The sequence below is a fragment of the Oncorhynchus keta genome, chromosome 37 (genome assembly GCF_023373465.1).
Source record: "Oncorhynchus keta strain PuntledgeMale-10-30-2019 chromosome 37, Oket_V2, whole genome shotgun sequence".
Taxonomy (NCBI): domain Eukaryota; kingdom Metazoa; phylum Chordata; class Actinopteri; order Salmoniformes; family Salmonidae; genus Oncorhynchus; species Oncorhynchus keta.
In genome coordinates, this window is record NC_068457.1 from 27,104,785 (window position 1) to 27,128,167 (window position 23,383).

Consider the following 23,383-nt stretch of genomic DNA (forward strand, 5'->3'; position numbering starts at 1 on the left):
CACTATACTGTAATGTCTTACTGTGCTGCCTTAACTAGGCCCAATAACTACACTATACTGTAATACCTTACTGTGCTGCCTTAACTAGGCCCAATAACTACACTATACTGTAATGCCTTACTGTGCTGCCTTAACTAGGCCCAATAACTACACTATACTGTAATACCTTACTGTGCAGCCTTAACTAGGCCCAATAACTACACTATACTGTAATGCCTTACTGTGCTGCCTTAACTAGGCCCAATAACTACACTATACTGTAATACCTTACTGTGCTGCCTTAACTAGGCCCAATAACTACACTATACTGTAATGCCTTACTGTGCTGCCTTAACTAGGCCCAATAACTACACTATACTGTAATACCTTACTGTGCTGCCTTAACTAGGCCCAATAACTACACTATACTGTAATACCTAGTGTGCTGCCTTAACTAGTAACTACACTATACTGTAATGCCTTACTGTGCTGCCTTAACTAGGCTCAATAACTACACTATACTGTAATGCCTTACTGTGCTGCCTTAACTAGGCCCAATAACTACACTATACTGTAATACCTTACTGTGCTGCCTTAACTAGGCCCAATAACTACACTATACTGTAATACCTTACTGTGCTGCCTTAACTAGGCCCAATAACTACACTATACTGTAATGCCTTACTGTGCTGCCTTAACTAGGCCCAATAACTACACTATACTGTAATACCTTACTGTGCTGCCTTAACTAGGCCCAATAACTACACTATACTGTAATACCTTACTGTGCTGCCTTAACTAGGCCCAATAACTACACTATACTGTAATACCTTACTGTGCTGCCTTAACTAGGCCCAATAACTACACTATACTGTAATGTCTTACTGTGCTGCCTTAACTAGGCCCAATAACTACACTATACTGTAATACCTTACTGTGCTGCCTTAACTAGGCCCAATACCTACACTATACTGTAATACCTTACTGTGCTACCTTGTAGTAGTAGTTTACCTGTGGTGGTAGGTAGTAGTTTATTAGTGGTGGTAGGTTGTAGTTTATTAGTGATGGTAGGTAGTAGTTTATTAGTGATGGTAGGGAGTAGTTTATTAGTGGTGGTAGGTAGTTGTTTATTAGTGGTGGTAGATTAGGTAGTGTAGTAGTTTATTAGTGGTGGTAGTATAGTAGTTTATTAGTGGTGGTAGGTAGTAGTTTATTAGTACTGGTAGTTAGTAGTTTATTAGTGGTGGTAGATAGTAGTTTTTTAGTGGGGGTAGATAGTAGTTTATTAGTGGTGGTAGATAGTAGTTTATTAGTGGTGGTAGGTAGTAGTTTATTAGTGGTGGTAGATAGTAGTTTATTAGTGATGGTAGGTAGTAGTTTATTAGTGATGGTATGTAGTAGTTTATTAGTGGTGGTAGATAGTAGTTTATTAGTGGTGGTAGATAGTAGTTTATTAGTGGTGGTAGATCGTAGTTTATTAGTGGTGGTAGATAGTAGTTTATTAGTGATGGTAGGTAGTAGTTTATTAGTGGTGGTAGATAGTAGTTTAGTAGTTTATTAGTGGTGGTAGGTAGTAGTTTATTAGTGGTGGTAGGTAGTAGTTTATTAGTGGTGGTAGGTAGTAGTTTATTAGTGGTGGTAGTAGTAGTTTATTAGTGGTGGTAGGTAGTAGTTTATTAGTGGTGGTAGTTTATAGTAGTTTTATTAGTGGTGGTAGATAGTAGTATTAGTAGTTTATTAGTAGTGGTAGGTAGTAGTTTATTAGTGGTGGTAGGTAGTAGTTTATTAGTGGTGGTAGATAGGTAGTAGTTTTATTAGTGGTGGTAGGTGGTAGTTTATTAGTGGTGGTAGATAGTAGTTTATTAGTGATGGTAGTAGTAGTTTATTAGTGGTGGTTGATAGGTAGTGTTAGTAGTTTATTAGTGGTGGTAGATAGTAGTTTATTAGTGATGGTAGGTAGTAGTTTATTAGTGGTGGTAGATAGTAGTTTATTAGTGGTGGTTTATAGGTAGTGATAGTAGTTTATTAGTGGTGGTAGATAGTAGTTTATTAGTGGTGGTAGATGGTAGTGTAGTAGTTTATTAGTGGTGGTAGATAGTAGTTTATTAGTAGTAGTTTAGTAGTTTATTAGTGATGGTGGTAGATAGTAGTTTATTAGTGGTGGTTTATAGGTAGTGATAGTAGTTTATTAGTGGTAGATAGTAGTTTATTAGTGGTGGTAGATAGGTAGTGTTAGTAGTTTATTAGTGGTGGTAGGTATAGTAGTTTAGTAGTTTATTAGAGGTGGTAGATAGTAGTTTATTAGTGGTGGTTTATAGGTAGTGTTAGTAGTTTATTAGAGGTGGTAGATAGTAGTTTATTAGTGGTGGTAGATAGTAGTTTATTAGTGGTGGTTTATAGGTGTGATAGTAGTTTATTAGTGGTAGATGGTTTATTAGTGGTGGTAGATAGTAGTTTATTAGTGGTGGTAGATAGTAGTTTATTAGAGGAGGTAGATAGGTAGTGTTAGTAGTTTATTAGTGGTGGTAGGTAGTAGTTTATTAGTGGTGGTTGATAGGTAGTGTTAGTAGTTTATTAGAGGTGGTAGATAGGTAGTGTTAGTAGTTTATTAGTGGTGATAGTAGTTTATTAGTGGTGGTAGATAGTAGTTTATTAGTGGTAGATAGTAGTTTATTAGAGGTGGTAGATAGGTAGTGTTAGTAGTTTATTAGGGTGGTAGGTAGTAGTTTATTAGTGGTGGTTTATAGGTAGTGGTAGTAGTTTATTAGAGGTGGTAGATAGTAGTTTATTAGTGGTGGTTGATAGGTAGTGTTAGTAGTTTATTAGAGGTGGTAGATAGTAGTTTATTAGTGGTGGTAGATAGTAGTTTATTAGAGGTGTAGATAGTAGTTTATTAGTGGTGGTAGATAGTAGTTTATTAGTGGTGGTAGATAGGTAGTGTTAGTAGTTTATTAGAGGTGGTAGATAGTAGTTTATTAGTGGTGGTAGATAGTAGTTTATTAGTGGTGGTAGATAGTAGTTTATTAGTGGTGGTAGATAGTAGTTTATTAGTGGTGGTTGATAGGTAGTGTTAGTAGTTTATTAGAGGTGGTAGATAGTAGTTTATTAGTGGTGTAGATAGTAGTGTTAGTAGTTTATTAGAGGTTAGATAGTAGTTTATTAGTGGTGGTTTATAGGTAGTGATGTAGTTTATTAGATGGTAGATAGTAGTTTATTAGTGGTGGTAGATAGGTAGTGTTAGTAGTTTATTAGAGGTGGTAGATGTAGTTTATTAGTGGTGGTTTATAGGTAGTGTTAGTAGTTTATTAGAGGTGGTAGATAGTAGTTTATTAGTGGTGTTTATAGGTAGTGATAGTGTTTATTAGAGGTGGTAGATAGTAGTTTATTAGTGGTGGTAGATAGGTAGTGTTAGTAGTTTATTAGAGGTGGTGATAGTAGTTTATTAGTGGTGGTTTATAGGTAGTGTTAGTAGTTTATTAGAGGTAGATAGTAGTTTATTAGTGGTGGTTTATAGGTAGTGTTAGTAGTTTATTAGAGGTGTCTAGTAGTTGATTAGTGGTGGTAGATAGTAGTTTATTAGTGGTGGTTTATAGGTAGTGATAGTAGTTTATTAGAGGTGGTAGATAGTAGTTTATTAGTGGTTAGTAGTTTATTAGTGGTGGTAGATAGTAGTTTATTAGAGGTGTAGATAGGTAGTGTTAGTAGTTTATTAGTGGTGGTAGGTAGTAGTTTATTAGTGGTGGTTGATGGTAGTGTTAGTAGTTTATTAGAGGTGGTAGATAGGTAGTGTTAGTAGTTTATTAGAGGTCTCTGATAGTAGTTTATTAGTGGTGTCTAGATAGTAGTTTATTAGTGGTGTAGATAGTAGTTTATTAGAGCTGGTAGATAGGTAGTGTTAGTAGTTTATTAGTGTCTCTGTAGTTTATTAGTGGTGGTTTATAGGTAGTGTAGTAGTTTATTAGAGGTGGCAGATAGGTAGTGTTAGTAGTTTATTAGTGGTAGATAGGTAGTGTTAGTAGTTTATTAGTGGTGGTAGGTAGTAGTTTATTAGTGTGGTTTATAGGTAGTGTTAGTAGTTTATTAGTGTAGATAGGTAGTGTTAGTAGTTTATTAGAGGTGGTAGATAGTAGTTTATTAGTGGTGGTAGATAGTAGTTTATTAGTGTGTAGATAGTAGTTTATTAGAGGTGGTAGATAGGTAGTGTTAGTAGTTTATTAGAGGTGGTAGATAGTAGTTTATTAGTGGTGGTTTATAGGTAGTGTTAGCAGTTTATTAGAGGTGGTAGATAGTAGTTTAGTGTGGATCAGTGGACTATACATAGACTGTTAGCCCCGAGAGAGAGAGAGAGAGAGAGAGAGAGAGAGAGAGAGAGAGAGAGAGAGAGAGAGAGAGAGAGAGAGAGAGAGAGAGAGAGAGAGAGAGATAATGATGACATCATCAGTGTGAAGCACAAGCAGTGAAAGGTTTCCGTTAGTTAAACCCAACCGAGGAGAGGAGCAACGTTAGGACAATAAGTGTGTTTACATCTCCTTCAGACCTGGTTTGATGAGTCCATCCTTCAAGAGGGTATGTGTGTGTGTGTGTGTGTGTGTGTGTGTGTGTGTGTGTGTGTGTGTGTGTGTGTGTGTGTGTGTGTGTGTGTGTGTGTGTGTGTGTGTGTGTGTGTGTGTGTGTGTGTGTGTGTGTGTGTGTTTGCCTGTTTTGCTCTTAGCTTTCACTTATGTTTTTTTGCTAATTGTGTCTCTGTGTGTCTCTGTGTGTCTCTGTGTGTCTCTGTGTGTCTCTGTGTGTCTCTGTGTGTTTCTGTGTGTCTCTGTGTGTCTCTGTGTGTCTCTGTGTGTCTCTGTGTGTTTCTGTGTGTCTCTGTGTGTCTCTGTGTGTCTCTGTGTGTCTCTGTGTGTCTCTGTGTGTCTCCGTGTGTCTCCGTGTGTCTCTGTGTGTCTCTGTGTGTCTCTGTGTGTCTCTGTGTGTCTCTGTGTGTCTCTGTGTGTCTCTGTGTGTCTCTGTGTGTCTCTGTGTGTCTCTGTGTGTCTCTGTGTGTCTCTGTGTGTTTCTGTGTGTCTCTGTGTGTCTCTGTGTGTCTCCGTGTGTCTCTGTGTGTCTCCGTGTGTCTCTGTGTGTTTCTGTGTGTCTCTGTGTGTCTCTGTGTGTCTCTGTGTGTCTCTGTGTGTCTCTGTGTGTCTCTGTGTGTCTCTGTGTGTCTCTGTGTGTCTCTGTGTGTCTCTGTGTGTCTCTGTGTGTCTCTGTGTGTTTCTGTGTGTTTCTGTGTGTCTCTGTGTGTCTCTGTGTGTCTCTGTGTGTCTCTGTGTGTCTCCGTGTGTCTCTGTGTGTCTCTGTGTGTCTCTGTGTGTCTCTGTGTGTCTCTGTGTGTCTCCGTGTGTCTCTGTGTGTCTCTGTGTGTCTCTGTGTGTCTCTGTGTGTCTCCGTGTGTCTCTGTGTGTTTCTGTGTGTCTCTGTGTGTCTCTGTGTGTCTCTGTGTGCGTTTCTCAGGCGGTGTGTCGGCAGCAGCAGCTGGAGAGGAGTGTGCAGTGGGCCCAGGAGAATGACAAGACGCTGCGTCTCATCAATGACTCTCTGGACGCCACCGACCGCCACCTGTCTGCCTACATCGCTGACCACATCGACGCAGCTCAGATACCACAGGAGGCACAGGTTAGGGGGGATTGGGAGGGTGGTTGTGGAGAGGGGGTGGTTGTTGGAGGGGTGTGTGTGTGTGTGTGTGTGTGTGTGTGTGTGTGTGTGTGTGTGTGTGTGTGTGTGTGTGTGTGTGTGTGTGTGTGTGTGTGTGTGTGTGTGTGTGTGTGTGTGTGTGTGTGTGTGTGTGTGTGTGTGTTGGAGTGGTGTGTGTGTTGGAGTGGTGTGTGTGTTGGAGTGGTGTGTGTGTGTGTTGGAGTGGTGTGTGTGTGTGTTGGTGTGTGTGTGTGTTGGAGTGGTGTGTGTGTGTGTTGGAGTGGTGTGTGTGTGTGTGGAGTGGTGTGTATGTGTGTTGGAGTGGTGTGTATGTGTGTTGGAGTGGTGTGTGTTGTTTGGAGTGGTGTGTGTGTGTGTGGAGTGGTGTGTATGTGTGTTGAAGTGGTGTGTATGTGTGTTGGACTGGTGTGTATGTGTGTGGAGTGGTGTGTATGTGTGTTGGAGTGGTGTGTATGTGTGTTGGAGTGGTGTGTATGTGTGTTGGAGTGGTGTGTATGTGTGTTGGAGTGGTGTGTATGTGTGTTGGAGTGGTGTGATGTTCTCCAGCTCCAGCCGTTGTCTTCAGACTTAGTCATCTTGCTACTGTCTCTGTCCTGAATGATCTCCTTTATTGAAACCGGTTCACTGACCAGATCCAAGTCTAATTCAGACTGTGGAGATGTTTCTCCAGCTCAAAGTCTAATTCAGACTGTGGAGATGTTTCTCCCAGGGTCCTTTTATCCCTTCACCACACACTGAAACACACATGCCAGACAGCTGAACCTCCAAACAGGCTGAGCAGAACACAGGGGACAAAACAGAACACAGGGGCCAGAGTAGAACACAGGGGACAGAACAGAACACAGGGGACAGAACAGAACACAGGGGCCAGAGTAGAACACAGGGGACAAAACAGAACACAGGGGACAGAGTAGAACACATGGGACAGAGTAGAACACATGGGACAGAGTAGAACACAGGGGACAGAGCAGAACACAGGGGACAGAGCAGAACACAGGGGACAGAACAGAACACAGGGGACAGAGCAGAACACAGGGGACAGAATAGAACACAGGGGAACAGGGGACAGAGTAAAACACAGGGGACAGAACAGAACACAGGGAACAGAGCAGAACACAGGGGACAGAGCAGAACACAGGGGACAGAGTAGAACACAGGGGACAGAGTAGAACACAGGGGACAGAACAGAACACAGGGGACAGAGCAGAACACAGGGGACAGAGCAGAACACAGGGGACAGAGTAGAACACAGGGGACAGAACAGAACACAGGGGACAGAGCAGAACACAGGGGAACAGGGGACAGAGTAAAACACAGGGGACAGAGTAGAACACAGGGGACAGAACAGAACACAGGGGACAGAGCAGAACACAGGGGACAGAGCAGAACACAGGGGACAGAGTAGAACACAGGGGACAGAGCAGAACACAGGGGACAGAGTAGAACACAGGGGACAGAGTAGAACACAGGGGACAGAGTAGAGAATAGATGAGACTGGTGGAGTTTCTCTCTTTAATTCTCCTCAAACCTTAAGGTTGTCCTCCCCCATGTGGTAGAGGGATGGAGGTGCATGGGAATGAGGGTGTATTTGTGTGTGTGTGTGTGTGTGTGTGTGTGTGTGTGTGTGTGTGTGTGTGTGTGTGTGTGTGTGTGTGTGTGTGTGTGTGTGTGTGTGTGTGTGTGTGTGTGTGTGTGTGTGTGTGTGTGTGTGTGTGTGTGTGTTCTGATTGTCTGTGTTTTGTTTAAACAGAAGATCCAGACAGAGCTGAATGGTCACGAGGCGACTCTGGCAGACATGAAGAAGAAGAATACAGAGAGAGACCAGTCAGAGAGAGTAGCAGCCCAGATCCACCTGATACAGGTAACACACACACACAGACAGACACACACACACACACTCTCTCTCTCTCTGCCTCTGTCTCTCTCTGTCTCTGTCTCTCTCTCTCTCTCTCTCTCTCTCTCTCTCTCTCTCTCTCTCTCTCTCTCTCTCTCTCTCTCTCTCTCACACTCTCACATACACTCTCACACACACTCTCACACACACTCTCACACACACTCTCTCTCACACACACACAGACATACATACACACACACACACCTCAGCATCTTCACACAGTCCACAAATAAATCCATAGTGTCACGTTTTTAGACTTTTCGATATCACACAAAGCATATATATATATATATAATAATATATACTCTACCTTCTGCATATATATATATATATATAATCTTCCTTCTGCCCCTGAAGAAGAAACTCCAGGAGGTGTGTGTGAAGTTCAGGCTCTTCCAGAAGCCTGCGAACTTCGACCTGCGCCTCTCAGAGTGTGAGAGGGTTCTCTGGGATGTGAAGGCACAGCTGGGGGTGTTGGACATACGCAGCGTGGAACAGGACGTGGTGCAGTCACAGTTGGAACAATGCATGGTGGGTAATCAATCAGTAATCAATCACACACTGCAGGGAAAAACACCTGCCGAGTAGTGATGTCACCTACCGAGTTGTGATGTCACCTGCTGAGTAGTGATGCCACGTGCCGAGTTGTGATGTCACCTGCCGAGTAGTGATGTCATCTGCCGAGTAGTGATGTCACCTGCCGAGTAGTGATGCCACCTGCCGAGTGGGGATGTCACCTGCTAGTTCCTGCTCGTCCTGCTGGTATCTGCTAGTCCTGCTGGTACCTGCTAGTCCTGCTGGTACCTGCTAGTCCTGCTCGTCCTGCTAGTTCCTGCTCATCCTGCTGGTACCTGCTAGTTCCTGCTCGTCCTGCTGGTACCTGCTAGTTCCTGCTCGTCCTGCTAGTTCCTGCTCGTCCTGCTGGTACCTGCTCGTTCTGCTGGTACCTGCTAGTCCTGCTGGTACCTGCTCGTCCTGCTGGTACCTGCTAGTCCTGCTGGTACCTGCTAGTTCCTGCTCGTCCTGTTGGTACCTGCTGGTACCTGCTAGTCCTGCTGGTACCTGCTAGTCCTGCTGGTACCTGCTAGTTCCTGCTAGTCCTGCTGGTACCTGTTGGTACCTGCTCGTCCTGCTGGTACCTGCTAGTCCTGCTGGTACCTGCTCGTCCTGCTGTTACCTGCTGGAACCTGCTAGTTCCTGCTAGTCCTGCTGGTACCTGCTAGTCCTGCTGGTACCTGCTCGTCCTGCTGGTACCTGCTAGTTCTGCTGGTACCTGCTCGTCCTGCTGGTACCTGCTAGTTCCTGCTCGTCCTGATGGTACCTGCTGGTACCTGCTAGTCCTGCTGGTACCTGCTGGTACCTGCTAGTCCTGCTGGTACCTGCTAGTTCTGCTGGTACCTGCTCGTCCTGCTGGTACCTGCTAGTTCCTGCTCGTCCTGATGGTACCTGCTGGTACCTGCTAGTCCTGCTGGTACCTGCTGGTACCTGCTAGTCCTGCTGATACCTGCTAGTTCCTGCTAGTCCTGCTGGTACCTGCTATTTCCAGCTAGTCCTGCTGGTCCTGCTGGTACCTGCTAGTTCCTGCTAGACCTGCTGGTACCTGCTGGTATCTGCTAGTCCTGCTGGTACCTGCTAGTACCTGCTAGTTCCTGCTAGTCCTGCTAGTCCTGCTGGTACCTGCTAGTTCCTGCTAGTTCCTGCTAGTCCTGCTGGTACCTGCTAGTCCTGCTAGTCCTGCTGGGGCCGGTACCTGCTAGTCCTGCTAGTCCTGCTGGGGCCGGTACCTGCTAGTCCTGCTGGTCCTGCTGGGGCCGGGCTCGTTTCAGATTTCTAGCCTCACAGATTCACATTCTAGTTGTTGTCTTCTATGGATTGTTTTACAGTCTACTACGGTCCCCAAACATTTCATTACAGTTGAAATCATGTTGTTTTCATATGAGTTGTTTCTTTACAGCGGAGTCTCCTTTATTGATCAAGAACTGTGCATGACTGATTTAATATTGTGTTATTAACAGTGTGTCTCTTCCCTTCCCTCTCTCTCTCTCCCTTCCCTCTCTCTCTTCTCCTTCCCGCTCTCTCTCTCTCCTCCCTCTCCCTCTCTCTCCTCCTTCCCTCTCCCTGTCTCTCTCTCCTCCTTCCCTCTCTCTCTCTCCTCCTTCCCTCTCTCTCTCTCCTCTCTCTCTCTCTCTCTCTCTCTCTCTCTCTCTCTCTCTCTCTCTCTCTCTCTCTCTCTCGTCCTTCCCTCGCTCTCTCTCGTTCTCCTTTTTCCCTCTCTCTCTCTCTCCCCCTCTCTCTCCTCTTTCCCTCTTTCTCTCCTCCTCCCTCTCTCTCTCCTCCTTCCCTCTCTTTCGCTCTCTCCTATTTCCTCTCTCCTCCTTCCCTCTCTCTCTCTCTCTCCTCTCTCTCCTCTCCTCTCTCTCTCTCTCCTCTCTCTCTCTCTCCTTCCCTCTCCTCTCTCTCTCCTCTCCTCTCTCTCTCTCCTCTCTCTCTCTCTCTCTCTCTCTCTCCTCCCCTCTCTCATGCTCTCTCTCTCATCCTTCCCTCTCCCTCTCTCTCTCTCTCTCCTCTCTCCTCTTTCCCTCTCTCGCTCTCTCCTCTTTCCCTCTCTCTCTCTCCTCCCCTCTCTCTCACGCTCTCTCCTCCTTCCATCGTTCTTCTTACTCCCATCCCTCCTCCCTCTCCTCCCCCTCTCCTTCCCTCCTATACAGAAGTTGTATAAGAGTCTGAGTGAGGTGAAGTTGGAGATAGAGACTGTGATAAAGACCGGAAGACAGATCGTTCAGAGACAGCAGACGGAGAAGCCTAAAGAGCTGGACGACAGACTCACTGCCCTCAAGCTGCTCTATAATCAACTGGGCGCGCAGGTCAGTGGCATCAGCCAATAGCAGGCCTCAACCTAAATCCACTGCCTCTCGGACAGAGACAATGATTGGTTTAACGGGTCACAAAGGATTCTGGTAGATGTAGTTTGGTGTGTATTAGTTTTGTTTTGGGGTTGGGCCATTTTTAAGTCAGGGAATAAATCAAGTTTATTTGAATGTAAAAGAATTGAATTGAATTCAGAGTGATTGATTAGATGAAGTTGATTACATTAGAAGTGAATGACAGGTATCTGTGAGATGTGTGTTTGTGTCTGTCAGGTGACGGAGGGAAAACAGGAACTAGAGAAGAGTCTGAAGTTGTCCAGGAAACTGCGTAAGGAGTTGAACAGCCTGACAGAGTGGTTAGCTGCTACAGACGCTGAGCTGACTAGGAGGTCGGCTGTGGAGGGGATGCCCATTGATCTAGAGGCTGAGCTGGACTGGGCCAAGGTAGGAGGACAAACACACACACACACAGACCAGAAGACACACACACACACACACACACACACACACACACACACACACACACACACACACACACACACACACACACACACACACACACACACGTAGAGACACACACACACACACACACGTAGAGACACACACACATGTAGAGACACACACACACACACACACGTAGAGACACACACACACACACACACACACACACACACACGTAGAGACACACACACACACGTAGAGACACACACACACACATAGGGACACACACACACACATAGGGACACACACACACACACACATAGGGACGCACACACACGTAGGGACACACACACACACATGTAGAGACACACACACACGTAGGGACACACACACGTAGAGACACACACACACACACACACACACACACACACACGTAGGGACACACACACACGTAGGGACACACACACACACGTAGGGCACACACACACACGTAGAGACACACACACACGTAGGGACACACACACACGTAGAGACACACACACACGTAGAGACACACACACGTAGAGACACACACACACGTAGAGACACACACACACACACACACACACACACATACACACGTAGGGACACACACACACGTAGAGACACACACACACGTAGGGACACACACACGTAGAGACACACACACACGTAGAGACACACACACGTAGAGACACACACACACGTAGAGACACACACACGTAGAGACACACACACACGTAGAGACACACACACACGTAGACACACACACACGTAGGGACACACACACGTAGAGACACACACACACGTAGAGACACACACACGTAGAGACACACACACACGTAGAGACACACACACGTAGAGACACACACACACGTAGAGACACACACACGTAGAGACACACACACACGTAGAGACACACACACACGTAGGGACACACACACACGTAGGGACACACACACACGTAGAGACACACACACGTAGAGACACACACACGTAGAGACACACACACGTAGGGACACACACACGTAGGGACACACACACACGTAGGGACACACACACACGTAGAGACACACACACGTAGAGACACACACACGTAGAGACACACACACGTAGAGACACACACACGTAGGGACACACACACACGTAGAGACACACACACACAGAGACACACAGGTAGAGACACACACACACGTAGAGACACACACACACACACGTAGAGACACGCACACACACACATAGGGACGCACACACACATAGGGACACACACACACACACACAGGGACGCACACACACGTAGGGACACACACACGTAGACACACACACACACACACGTTTACTGATTTCCACCTGTGTTTGGTCATTTCCCAGCTCCAGTAAGGTGGTGTGTAAGTGGTGTGTAAGTGGTGTGTAAGTAGTGTGATGTCAGTGGTTATCTCAGTGGAGAAGGAGGTCAGAGGGCTGTCACAGTACAGCTGCTCTGAATCTATTCTCTCTCTACTGCTGAGGGCTTTCTATGGACACGTCACCTGCATTAGACCAGGACCATAGGGCTCTTTCCCTATGTAGTGCACTACTTTAGACCAGGACCATAGGGCTCTTTCCCTATGTAGTGCACTACTTTAGACCAGGACCATAGGGCTCTGTTCCCTATATATAGTGCACTACTTTAGACCAGGACCATAGGGCTCTGTTCCCTATATAGTGCACTACTTTAGACCAGGACCATAGGGCTCTGTTCCTATGTAGTGCACTACTTTAGACCAGGACCATAGGGCTCTATCCCTATGTAGTGCACTACTTTAGACCAGGACCATAGGGCTCTTTCCCTATGTAGTGCACTACTTTAGACCAGGACCATAGGGCTCTTTCCCTATATAGTGCACTACTTTAGACCAGGACCATAGGGCTCTGTTCCCTATATAGTGCACTACTTTAGACCAGGACCATAGGGCTCTGTTCCCTATATAGTGCACTACTTTAGACCAGGACCATAGGGCTCTGTTCCCTATATAGTGCACTACTTTAGACCAGGACCATAGGGCTCTGTTCCCTATATAGTGCACTACTTTAGACCAGGACCATAGGGCTCTGTTCCCTATATAGTGCACTACTTTAGACCAGGACCATAGGGCTCTGTTCCCTATATAGTGCACTACTTTAGACCAGGACCATAGGGCTCTGTTCCCTATATATAGTGCACTACTTTAGACCAGGACCATAGGGCTCTGTTCCCTATATAGTGCACTACTTTAGACCAGGACCATAGGGCTCTGTTCCCTATATAGTGCACTACTTTAGACCAGGACCATAGGGCTCTGTTCCCTATATAGTGCACTACTTTAGACCAGGACCATAGGGCTCTGTTCCCTATATATAGTGCACTACTTTAGACCAGGACCATAGGGCTCTGTTCCCTATATAGTGCACTACTTTAGACCAGGACCATAGGGCTCTGTTCCCTATATAGTGCACTACTTTAGACCAGGACCATAGGGCTCTGTTCCCTATAATAGTGCACTACTTTAGACCAGGACCATAGGGCTCTGTTCCCTATATAGTGCACTACTTTAGACCAGGACCATAGGGCTCTGTTCCCTATATATAGTGCACTACTTTAGACCAGGACCATAGGGCTCTGTTCCCATATAGTGCACTACTTTAGACCAGGACCATAGGGCTCTGTTCCCTATATAGTGCACTACTTTAGACCAGGACCATAGGGCTCTGTTCCCTATGTAGTGCACTACTTTAGACCAGGACCATAGGGCTCTTTCCCTATGTAGTGCACTACTTTAGACCAGGACCATAGGGCTCTGTTCCCTATATATAGTGCACTACTTTAGACCAGGACCATAGGGCTCTTTCCCTATGTAGTGCACTACTTTAGACCAGGACCATAGGGCTCTTTCCTATCTAGTGCACTACTTTAGACCAGGACCATAGGGCTCTGTTCCCTATGTAGTGCACTACTTTAGACCAGGACCATAGGGCTCTGTTCCATATATAGTGCACTACTTTAGACCAGGACCATAGGGCTTTTTCCCATGTAGTGCACTACTTTAGACCAGGACCATAGGGCTCTGTTCCCTATATATAGTGCACTACTTTAGACCAGGACCATAGGGCTCTTTTCCCTATGTAGTGCACTACTTTAGACCAGGACCATAGGGCTCTGTTCCCTATATATAGTGCACTACTTTAGACCAGGACCATAGGGCTCTTTCCTATGTAGTGCACTACTTTAGACCAGGACCATAGGGCTCTGTTCCCTATATATAGTGCACTACTTTAGACCAGGACCATAGGGCTCTGTTCCTATGTAGTGCACTACTTTAGACCAGGACCATAGGGCTCTGTTCCCTATGTAGTGCACTACTTTAGACCAGGACCATAGGGCTCTTTCCCTATGTAGTGCACTACTTTAGTCCAGGACCATAGGGCTCTTTCCCTATGTAGTGCACTACTTTAGACCAGGACCATAGGGCTCTTTCCCCTATGTAGTGCACTACTTTAGACCAGGACCATAGGGCTCTCCCTATGTAGTGCACTACTTTAGACCAGGACCATAGGGCTCTGTTCCCTATATATAGTGCACTACTTTAGACCAGGACCATAGGGCTCTGTTCCCTATATAGTGCACTACTTTAGACCAGGACCATAGGGCTGTTCCCTATGTAGTGCACTACTTTAGACCAGGACCATAGGGCTCTGTTCCCTATGTAGTGCACTACTTTAGACCAGGACCATAGGGCTCTTTCCTATGTAGTGCACTACTTTAGACCAGGACCATAGGGCTCTTTCCCTATGTAGTGCACTACTTTAGACCAGGACCATAGGGCTGTTCCCTATATAGTGCACTACTTTAGACCAGGACCATAGGGCTCTGTTCCCTATATAGTGCACTACTTTAGACCAGGACCATAGGGCTCTGTTCCCTATATAGTGCACTACTTTAGACCAGGACCATAGGGCTCTGTTCCCTATATAGTGCACTACTTTAGACCAGGACCATAGGGCTCTGTTCCTTATATAGTGCACTACTTTAGACCAGGACCATAGGGCTCTGTTCCCTATATAGTGCACTACTTTAGACCAGGACCATAGGGCTCTGTTCCCTATATAGTGCACTACTTTAGACCAGGACCATAGGGCTCTGTTCCCTATATAGTGCACTACTTTAGACCAGGACCATAGGGCTCTGTTCCCTATATAGTGCACTACTTTAGACCAGGACCATAGGGCTCTGTTCCCTATATAGTGCACTACTTTAGACCAGGACCATAGGGCTCTGTTCCCTATATAGTGCACTACTTTAGACCAGGACCATAGGGCTCTGTTCCCTATATATAGTGCACTACTTTAGACCAGGACCATAGGGCTCTGTTCCCTATATAGTGCACTACTTTAGACCAGGACCATAGGGCTCTGTTCCCTATATAGTGCACTACTTTAGACCAGGACCATAGGGCTCTGTTCCCTATATATAGTGCACTACTTTAGACCAGGACCATAGGGCTCTGTTCCCTATATAGTGCACTACTTTAGACCAGGACCATAGGGCTCTGTTCCTATATATAGTGCACTACTTTAGACCAGGACCATAGGGCTCTGTTCCCTATATAGTGCACTACTTTAGACCAGGACCATAGGGCTCTGTTCCCTATATAGTGCACTACTTTAGACCAGGACCATAGGGCTCTGTTCCCTATATAGTGCACTACTTTAGACCAGGACCATAGGGCTCTGTTCCCTATATAGTGCACTACTTTAGACCAGGACCATAGGGCTCTGTTCCCTATATATAGTGCACTACTTTAGACCAGGGTTCCCATGTTAAGGGAATAGGTTGCCATTTGTGACGCAGGCTGTTTTCCGAGATGACCTGGTTGGTTGCCTAGCAACACGGTCGCTGTCAGTAAACAAACGGCTGATTGTCTGGTGGGATCACAGGCTTCTATTTCCATCAGCCCGTCAACACTGTGCTGTGTTGATTCTTCCTTCAGCCCATCTGAGAAGATGGGAGGCTGATGCTCTATAATCTATCTGGGTCGTGTTCCTGGTCGTCCATCAGGCTCTGATTGGATTCCACTCTTGAAAATAAAATGATTTGACTCAATCTGTTTCTTTCCCTCTCAATGTGATTAACCTCCCAGACAATGTCACAACCATCCCTCTGTCCTCCAGGTTAGTGTCTTATATAGGGCCCCTCTGTCCTCCAGGTTATATAGTCCTTCTGTCTCCAGGTATATAGGGCCCCTCTGTCCTCCAGGTTAGTGTCTTATATAGGGTCCCTCTGTCCTCCAGGTTAGTGTCTTATATAGGGTCCCCTCTGTCCTCCAGGTTAGTGTCTTATATAGGGTCCCTCTGTCCTCCAGGTTAGTGTCTTATATAGGGTCCTCTGTCCTCCAGGTTAGTGTCTTATATAGGGCCCCTCTGTCCTCCAGGTTAGTGTCTTATATAGGGTCCCTCTGTCCTCCAGGTTAGTGTCTTATATAGGGTCCCTCTGTCCTCCAGGTTAGTGTCTTATATAGGGTCCCTCTGTCCTCCAGGTTAGTCCTCCAGGTCCTCTGTCCTCCAGGTTAGTGTCTTATATAGGGTCCCTCTGTCCTCCAGGTTAGTGTCTTATATAGGGTCCCTCTGTCCTCCAGGTTAGTGTCTTATATAGGGTCCCTCTGTCCTCCAGGTTAGTGTCTTATATAGGGTCCCTCTGTCCTCCAGGTCTTATATAGTGTCTCCAGGTTAGTGTCTTATAGGGTCCCTCTGTCCTCCAGGTTAGTGTCTTATATAGGGTCCCCTCCTGTTAGTGTCCAGGTTGTCCTCCAGGTTAGTGTCTTATATAGGGTCCCTCTGTCCTCCAGGTTAGTGTAGTGTCCTCCAGGTTAGTGTCTATATAGGGTCCCTCTGTCCTCCAGGTTAGTGTCTTATATAGGGTCCCTCTGTCCTCCAGGTTAGTGTCTTATATATAGGGTCCCTCTGTCCTCCAGGTTAGTGTCTTATATAGGGTCCCTCTGTCCTCCAGGTTAGTGTCTTAGGTCCCTCTGTCCTCCTGGTTAGTGTCTTATATAGGGTCCCTCTGTCCTCCAGGTATAGGGTCCCTCTGTCCTCCAGGTTAGTGTCTTATATAGGGTCCCTCTGTCCTCCAGGTTAGTGTCTTATATAGGGTCCCTCTGTCCTCCAGGTTAGTGTCTTATATAGGGTCCCTCTGTCCTCCAGGTTAGTGTCCTCCAGGTTAGTGTCTTATATCTGTCTGTCCTCCAGGTTAGTGTCTTATATAGGTCCCTCTGTCCTCCAGGTTAGTGTCTTATATAGGGTCCCTCTGTCCTCCTGGTTAGTGTCTTATATAGGGTCCCTCTGTCCTCCAGGTTAGTGTCTTATATAGGGTCCCTCTGTCCTCCAGGTTAGTGTCTTATATAGGGTCCCTGTCCTCCAGGTTAGTGTCCTCCTGGTTAGTGTCCCTCTGTCCTCCAGGTTAGTGTCTTATATAGGGTCCCTCTGTCCTCCTGGTTAGTGTCTTATATAGGGTCCTCCTGGTTAGTGTCTTATATAGGGTCCCTCTGTCCTCCAGGTTAGTGTCTTATATAGGGTCCCTCTGTCCTCCAGGTGTAGTGGGTCCCTCTGTCCTCCAGGTTAGTGTCTTATATAGGGTCCCTCTGTCCTCCAGGTTAGTGTCTTATATAGGGTCCCTCTGTCCTCCAGGTTAGTGTCTTATATAGGGTCCTCTGTCCTCCAGGTTAGTGTCTTATATAGGGTCCCTCTGTCCTCCAGGTTAGTGTCTTATATAGGGTCCCTCTGTCCTCCAGGTTAGTGTCTTATATAGGGTCCCTGTCCTCCTGGTTAGTGTCTTATATGGGTCCCTCTGTCCTCCAGGTTAGTGTCTTATATAGGGTCCCTCTGTCCTCCAGGTTAGTGTCTTATATAGGGTCCCTCTGTCCTCCAGGTTAGTGTCTTATATAGGGTCCCTCCAGGTTAGTCCCCTCTGTCCTCCTGGTTAGTGTCTTATATAGGGTCCCTCTGTCCTCCAGGTTAGTGTCTTATATAGGGTCCCTCTGTCCTCCAGGTCTTATATAGTGTCTTATGTAGGGTCCTCTGTCCTCCAGGTTAGTGTCTTATATAGGGTCCCTCTGTCCTCCAGGTTAGTGTCTTATATAGGGTCCCTCTGTCCTCCAGGTTAGTGTCTTATATAGGGTCCCTCTGTCCTCCAGGTTAGTGTCTTATATAGGGTCCCTCTGTCCTCCAGGTTAGTGTCTTATATAGGGCCCTCTGTCCTCCAGGTTAGTGTCTTATAGGGTCCTCTGTCCTCCAGGTTAGTGTCTTATATAGGGTCCCTCTGTCCTCCAGGTTAGTGTCTTATAATAGGGTCCCTCTGTCCTCCAGGTTAGTGTCTTATATAGGGTCCTCTGTCCTCCAGGTTAGTGTCTTATATAGGGTGTCTCTGTCCTCCAGGTTAGTGTCTTATATAGGGTCCCTCTGTCCTCCAGGTTAGTGTCTTATATAGGGTCCCTCTGTCCTCCTGGTTAGTGTCTTATATAGGGTCCCTCTGTCCTGGTTATGTGTCTTATATAGGGTCCCTCTGTCCTCCAGGTTAGTGTCTTATATAGGGCCCTCTGTCCTCCTGGTTAGTGTCTTATATAGGGTCCCTCTGTCCTCCAGGTTAGTGTCTTATGTCCTCCAGGTTAGTGTCCCTCTGTCCTCCTCCTGGTTAGTGTCTTATAGGGATGGTCTGTCCTCCAGGTTAGTGTCTGGTATATAGGGTCCCTCTGTCCTCCAGGTTAGTGTCTTATATAGGGTCCCTGTCCTGGTTAGTGTCTCTGTCCTCCTGGTTAGTGTCTTATATAGGGCCCCTCTGTCCTCCAGGTTAGTGTCTTATATAGGGTCCTCTGTCCTCCTGGTTAGTGTCTTAATGATGGTCCCTCTGTCCTCCTGGTTAGTGTCTTATATGGTCTGTCCTCCTGTTAGTGTCTTATATAGGGTCCCTCTGTCCTCCAGGTTAGTGTCTTATATAGGGTCCCTCTGTCCTCCAGGTTAGTGTCTTATATAGGGTCCTCTGTCCTCCTGGTTATGTGTCTTATATAGGGCCCCTCTGTCCTCCAGGTTAGTGTCTTATATAGGGTCCCTGTCCTCCAGGTTAGTGTCTTATATAGGGTCCTCTGTCCTCCAGGTTAGTGTCTTATATAGGGTCCCTCTGTCCTCCTGGTTAGTGTCTTATATAGGGTCCCTCTGTCCTCCAGGTTAGTGTCTTATATAGGGTCCCTCTGTCCTCCAGGTTAGTGTCTTATATGGTTAGTGTCTTATATAGGGTCCTCTGTCCTCCAGGTTAGTGTCTTATATAGGGTCCCTCTGTCTATGTTAGTGTCTTAATGATGGTCTGTCCTCCAGGTTTGTGTCTTATATAGGGTCCCTCTGTCCTCCTGGTTAGTGTCTTATATAGGGTCCCTCTGTCCTCCAGGTTAGTGTCTTATATAGGGTCCCTCTGTCCTCCAGGTTAGTGTCTTATGATAGGGTCCTCTGTCCTCCAGGTTAGTGTCTGTATAGGGTCCCTCTGTCCTCAGGCTCTGTCCATACAAGCTAGGTTATGTCCTAAGTGTGTTGTCTCTCTCTCCCCCAGGCAACGAGAAGCAGACAGAGAAGCATGCTCCCAGTTGAAGGCTGTAGAGGAGTTGGCTGAAGCCTTGAAGGCAGTGCTGAGAGGTCAGGAGAGCCTGGTCGATGACAAGAGCTGCTCAACTGTAACTGGGTCGCTGTCACCTCCAGGAGTGAGGAGTGGTTAAAGCTACTGCTGGTGGGTCTCTGTCTCTGTCTGTCTCTGTCTCTCCTGTCTCTGTCTGTCTCTGTCTGTCTCTGTCTCTCTGTCTCTGTCTGTCTCTGTCACCTCCAGGAGTGAGGAGTGGTTAAAGCTACTGCTGGTGGGTCTCTCTGTCTCTGTCTGTCTCTGTCTCTCTGTCTCTCTGTCTCTCTCTCTGTCTCTCTCTCTCTCTGTCTGTCTCTGTCTGTCTCTCTGTCTCTATCTGTCTCTCTCTCTCTGTGTCTGTCTCTCTCTATCTCTGTCTGTCCATCTCTCCCTCCTCTTATCACGAGTCCCCAGCTTGGTCGAGCTGTCTCAGGTCATTCTGAGTCCCTGTTGTGTCTGTTGTCTCTCTGTTATGGTTAAAGGGAGGAACACAGTGTATCAGTATATCAGAATGCATAGTTCATCACCTAGTGAAGGTTACTGTGTCTGTCTGTCTACAGTAGAAACACTATGGTTCCATTGTTGTATCCACACACTGTAGTAAGATGGTGCTGTCTAACGCTGTGTCGCATTCTCACTATGTCAGTACACACACACACACCTGTCCCTACACACACACACACACACACACACACATGTGCACACACACATGGTGTGTCACACACACCACACATTCATTGTACACACATACACACTACACACACACAGTGTAATAGGCCAGTTGGAGACATTGTCCTGTGAATATGAAGGTGATAAAGGACCCCCTGGAGGGAGCAGAGAAAGAATGGACCAGGTACACTGTCCATACGACCCTGTCCTCAAGGTACACAATACACCTGTCCTCAAGGTACACAATACACCTGTCCTCAAGGTACACAATACACCTGTCCTCAAGGTACACAATACACCTGTCCTCTAAGGTACACACATACACCTGTCCTCAAGGTACACAATACCCTGTCCTCAAGGTACACAATACACCTGTCCTCAAGGTAGACAATACACCTGTCCTCAAGGTACACAATACACCTGTCCTCTAGGTACACAATACACCTGTCCTCAAGGTACACAATGACACCTGTCCTCAAGGTACACAATACACCTGTCCTCAAGGTACACAATACACCTGTCCTCAAGGTACAATACACCTGTCCTCAAGGTACACAATACACCTGTCCTCAAGGTACACATCACACCTGTCCTCAAGGTACACAATACACCTGTCCTCAAGGTACACAATACACCTGTCCTCAAGGTACACAATACACCTGTCCTCAAGGTACACACCACCTGTCCTCAAGGTACACAATACACCTGTCCTCAAGGTACACAATACACCTGTCCTCAAGGTACACAATACACCTGTCCTCAAGGTACACAATCACACCTTCCTCAAGGTACACATCACACCTGTCCTCAAGGTACACATCAAACCTGTCCTCAAGGTACACAACACACCTGTCCTCAAGGTACACAACAAACCTGTCCTCAAGGTACACATCACACCTGTCCTCAAGGTACACATCAAACCTGTCCTCAAGGTACACATCAAACCTGTCCTCAATACACACAACACCTGTCCTCTAGGTACACAACAAACCTGTCCTCATGGTACACAAGACACCTGTCCTCAAGGTACACAATACACCTGTCCTCAAGGTACATGTCCTCAAGGTACACAAGACACCTGTCCTCAGGGTACACAACACACCTGTCCTCAGGGTACACAACACACCTGTCCTCAAGGTACACAATACACCTGTCCTCTACACAAGACACCTGTCTCAGGGTACTGACAACACACCTGTCCTCAGGGTACACATTGCACTGTCCTCAAGGTACACATCTACCTGTCCTCAATGTCTCTTAGCTGTGTTGTTATTGTGTGTGTGTGTCTATGTGTGTAATGATGGTGTGTCTATGTGTAATGATGGTGTGTGCTATGTGTATAATGATGGTGTGTCTATGTGTGTAATGATGGTGTGTCTATGTGTGTATAATGATGGTGTGTCTATGTGTGTAATGATGGTGTGTCTATGTGTGTAATGATGGTGTGTCTATGTGTATAATGATGGTGTGTCTATGTGTGTAATGATGGTGTGTCTATGTGTGTAATGATGGTGTGTCTATGTGTGTAATGATGGTGTGTCTATGTGTGTAATGATGGTGTGTCTATGTGTGTCTATGTGTGTAATGATGGTGTGTCTATGTGTGTAATGATGGTGTGTCTGTGTGTGTAATGATGGTGTGTCTATGTGTGTAATGATGGTGTGTCTATGTGTGTAATGATGGTGTGTCTATGTGTGTAATGATGGTGTGTCTATGTGTGTAATGATGGTGTGTCTATGTGTGTAATGATGGTGTGTCTATGTGTGTAATGATGGTGTGTCTATGTGTGTAATGATGGTGTGTCTATGTGTGTAATGATGGTGTGTCTATGTGTGTAATGATGGTGTGTCTGTGTGTGTAATGATGGTGTGTTTCTCAGGGTCTGCGTGGGGACTTGGAGGTGATGCATGGTAAGGTGGAGGCGGTGCGGGTGCTGCACCAGGGTCTGATGGGTACTTGTGGGGAACACTGCCAGGCACAGCTGGGGCCCAAACTGGAAAAGCTCAACCAGCGTTTTGACAGCATCGCACAGCGCATCACTGCAGGACAGGTACTGACTCCCTGCCCTCTAACTAGGCCAGTACATTGACCACATCTCTCTCTATACTGACTCCCTGCCCTCTAACTAGGCCAGTTCATTGACCACATCTCTCTATACTGACCCCCTGCCCTCTAACTAAGCCAGTTCATTGACCACATCATCTCTCTATACTGACCCCCTGCCCTCTAACTAGGCCAGTTCATTGACCACATCTCTCTCTATACTGACCCCCTGCCCTCTAACTAGGCCAGTTCATTGCCTTTCGACCACATCTCTCTATACTGACCCCCTGCCCTCTAACTAAGCCAGTTCATTGACCACATCTCTCTATACTGACCCCCTGCCCTCTAACTAGGCCAGTTCATTGCCTTTCGACCACATCTCTCTATACTGACCCCCTGCCCTCTAACTAAGCCAGTTCATTGACCACATCTCTCTATACTGACCCCCTGCCCTCTAACTAGGCCAGTTCATTGCCTTTCGACCACATCTCTCTATACTGACCCCCTGCCCTCTAACTAGGCCAGTTCATTGACCACATCTCTCTCTATACTGACCCCCTGCCCTCTAACTAAGCCAGTTCATTGCCTTTCGACCACATCTCTCTATACTGACCCCCTGCCCTCTAACTAAGCCAGTTCATTGCCTTTCGACCACATCTCTCTATACTGACCCCCTGCCCTCTAACTAAGCCAGTTCATTGACCACATCTCTCTATACTGACCCCCTGCCCTCTAACTAAGCCAGTTCATTGACCACATCTCTCTCTATACTGACCCCCTGCCCTCTAACTAGGCCAGTTCATTGACCACATCTCTCTCTATACTGACCCCCTGCCCTCTAACTAGGCCAGTTCATTGACCACATCTCTCTATACTGACCCCCTGCCCTCTAACTAAGCCAGTTCATTGCCTTTCGACCACATCTCTCTATACTGACCCCCTGCCCTCTAACTAAGCCAGTTCATTGCCTTTCGACCACATCTCTCTATACTGACCCCCTGCCCTCTAACTAGGCCAGTTCATTGACCACATCTCTCTATACTGACCCCCTGCCCTCTAACTAGGCCAGTTCATTGACCACATCTCTCTATACTGACCCCCTGCCCTCTA

The 23,383-nt window shown here is 46.6% G+C and overlaps 1 protein-coding gene across 1 annotated transcript in view; it reads left to right on the forward strand.

Annotated features, from left to right (window-relative positions):
- The window catches only part of LOC127916632 (dystrophin-like), a 351,583-nt gene that overhangs the window by 223,470 nt on the left and 104,730 nt on the right, over positions 1 to 23,383 (forward strand). Inside the window, exons 30-37 of the mRNA XM_052498942.1 lie at positions 5,470 to 5,631; positions 7,421 to 7,531; positions 7,922 to 8,095; positions 10,273 to 10,428; positions 10,705 to 10,875; positions 20,995 to 21,162; positions 21,209 to 21,367; positions 22,110 to 22,280. Coding sequence (XP_052354902.1) covers positions 5,470 to 5,631; positions 7,421 to 7,531; positions 7,922 to 8,095; positions 10,273 to 10,428; positions 10,705 to 10,875; positions 20,995 to 21,162; positions 21,209 to 21,367; positions 22,110 to 22,280 — 1,272 coding nt within the window. The remainder of the gene's footprint in view (positions 1 to 5,469; positions 5,632 to 7,420; positions 7,532 to 7,921; positions 8,096 to 10,272; positions 10,429 to 10,704; positions 10,876 to 20,994; positions 21,163 to 21,208; positions 21,368 to 22,109; positions 22,281 to 23,383) is intronic.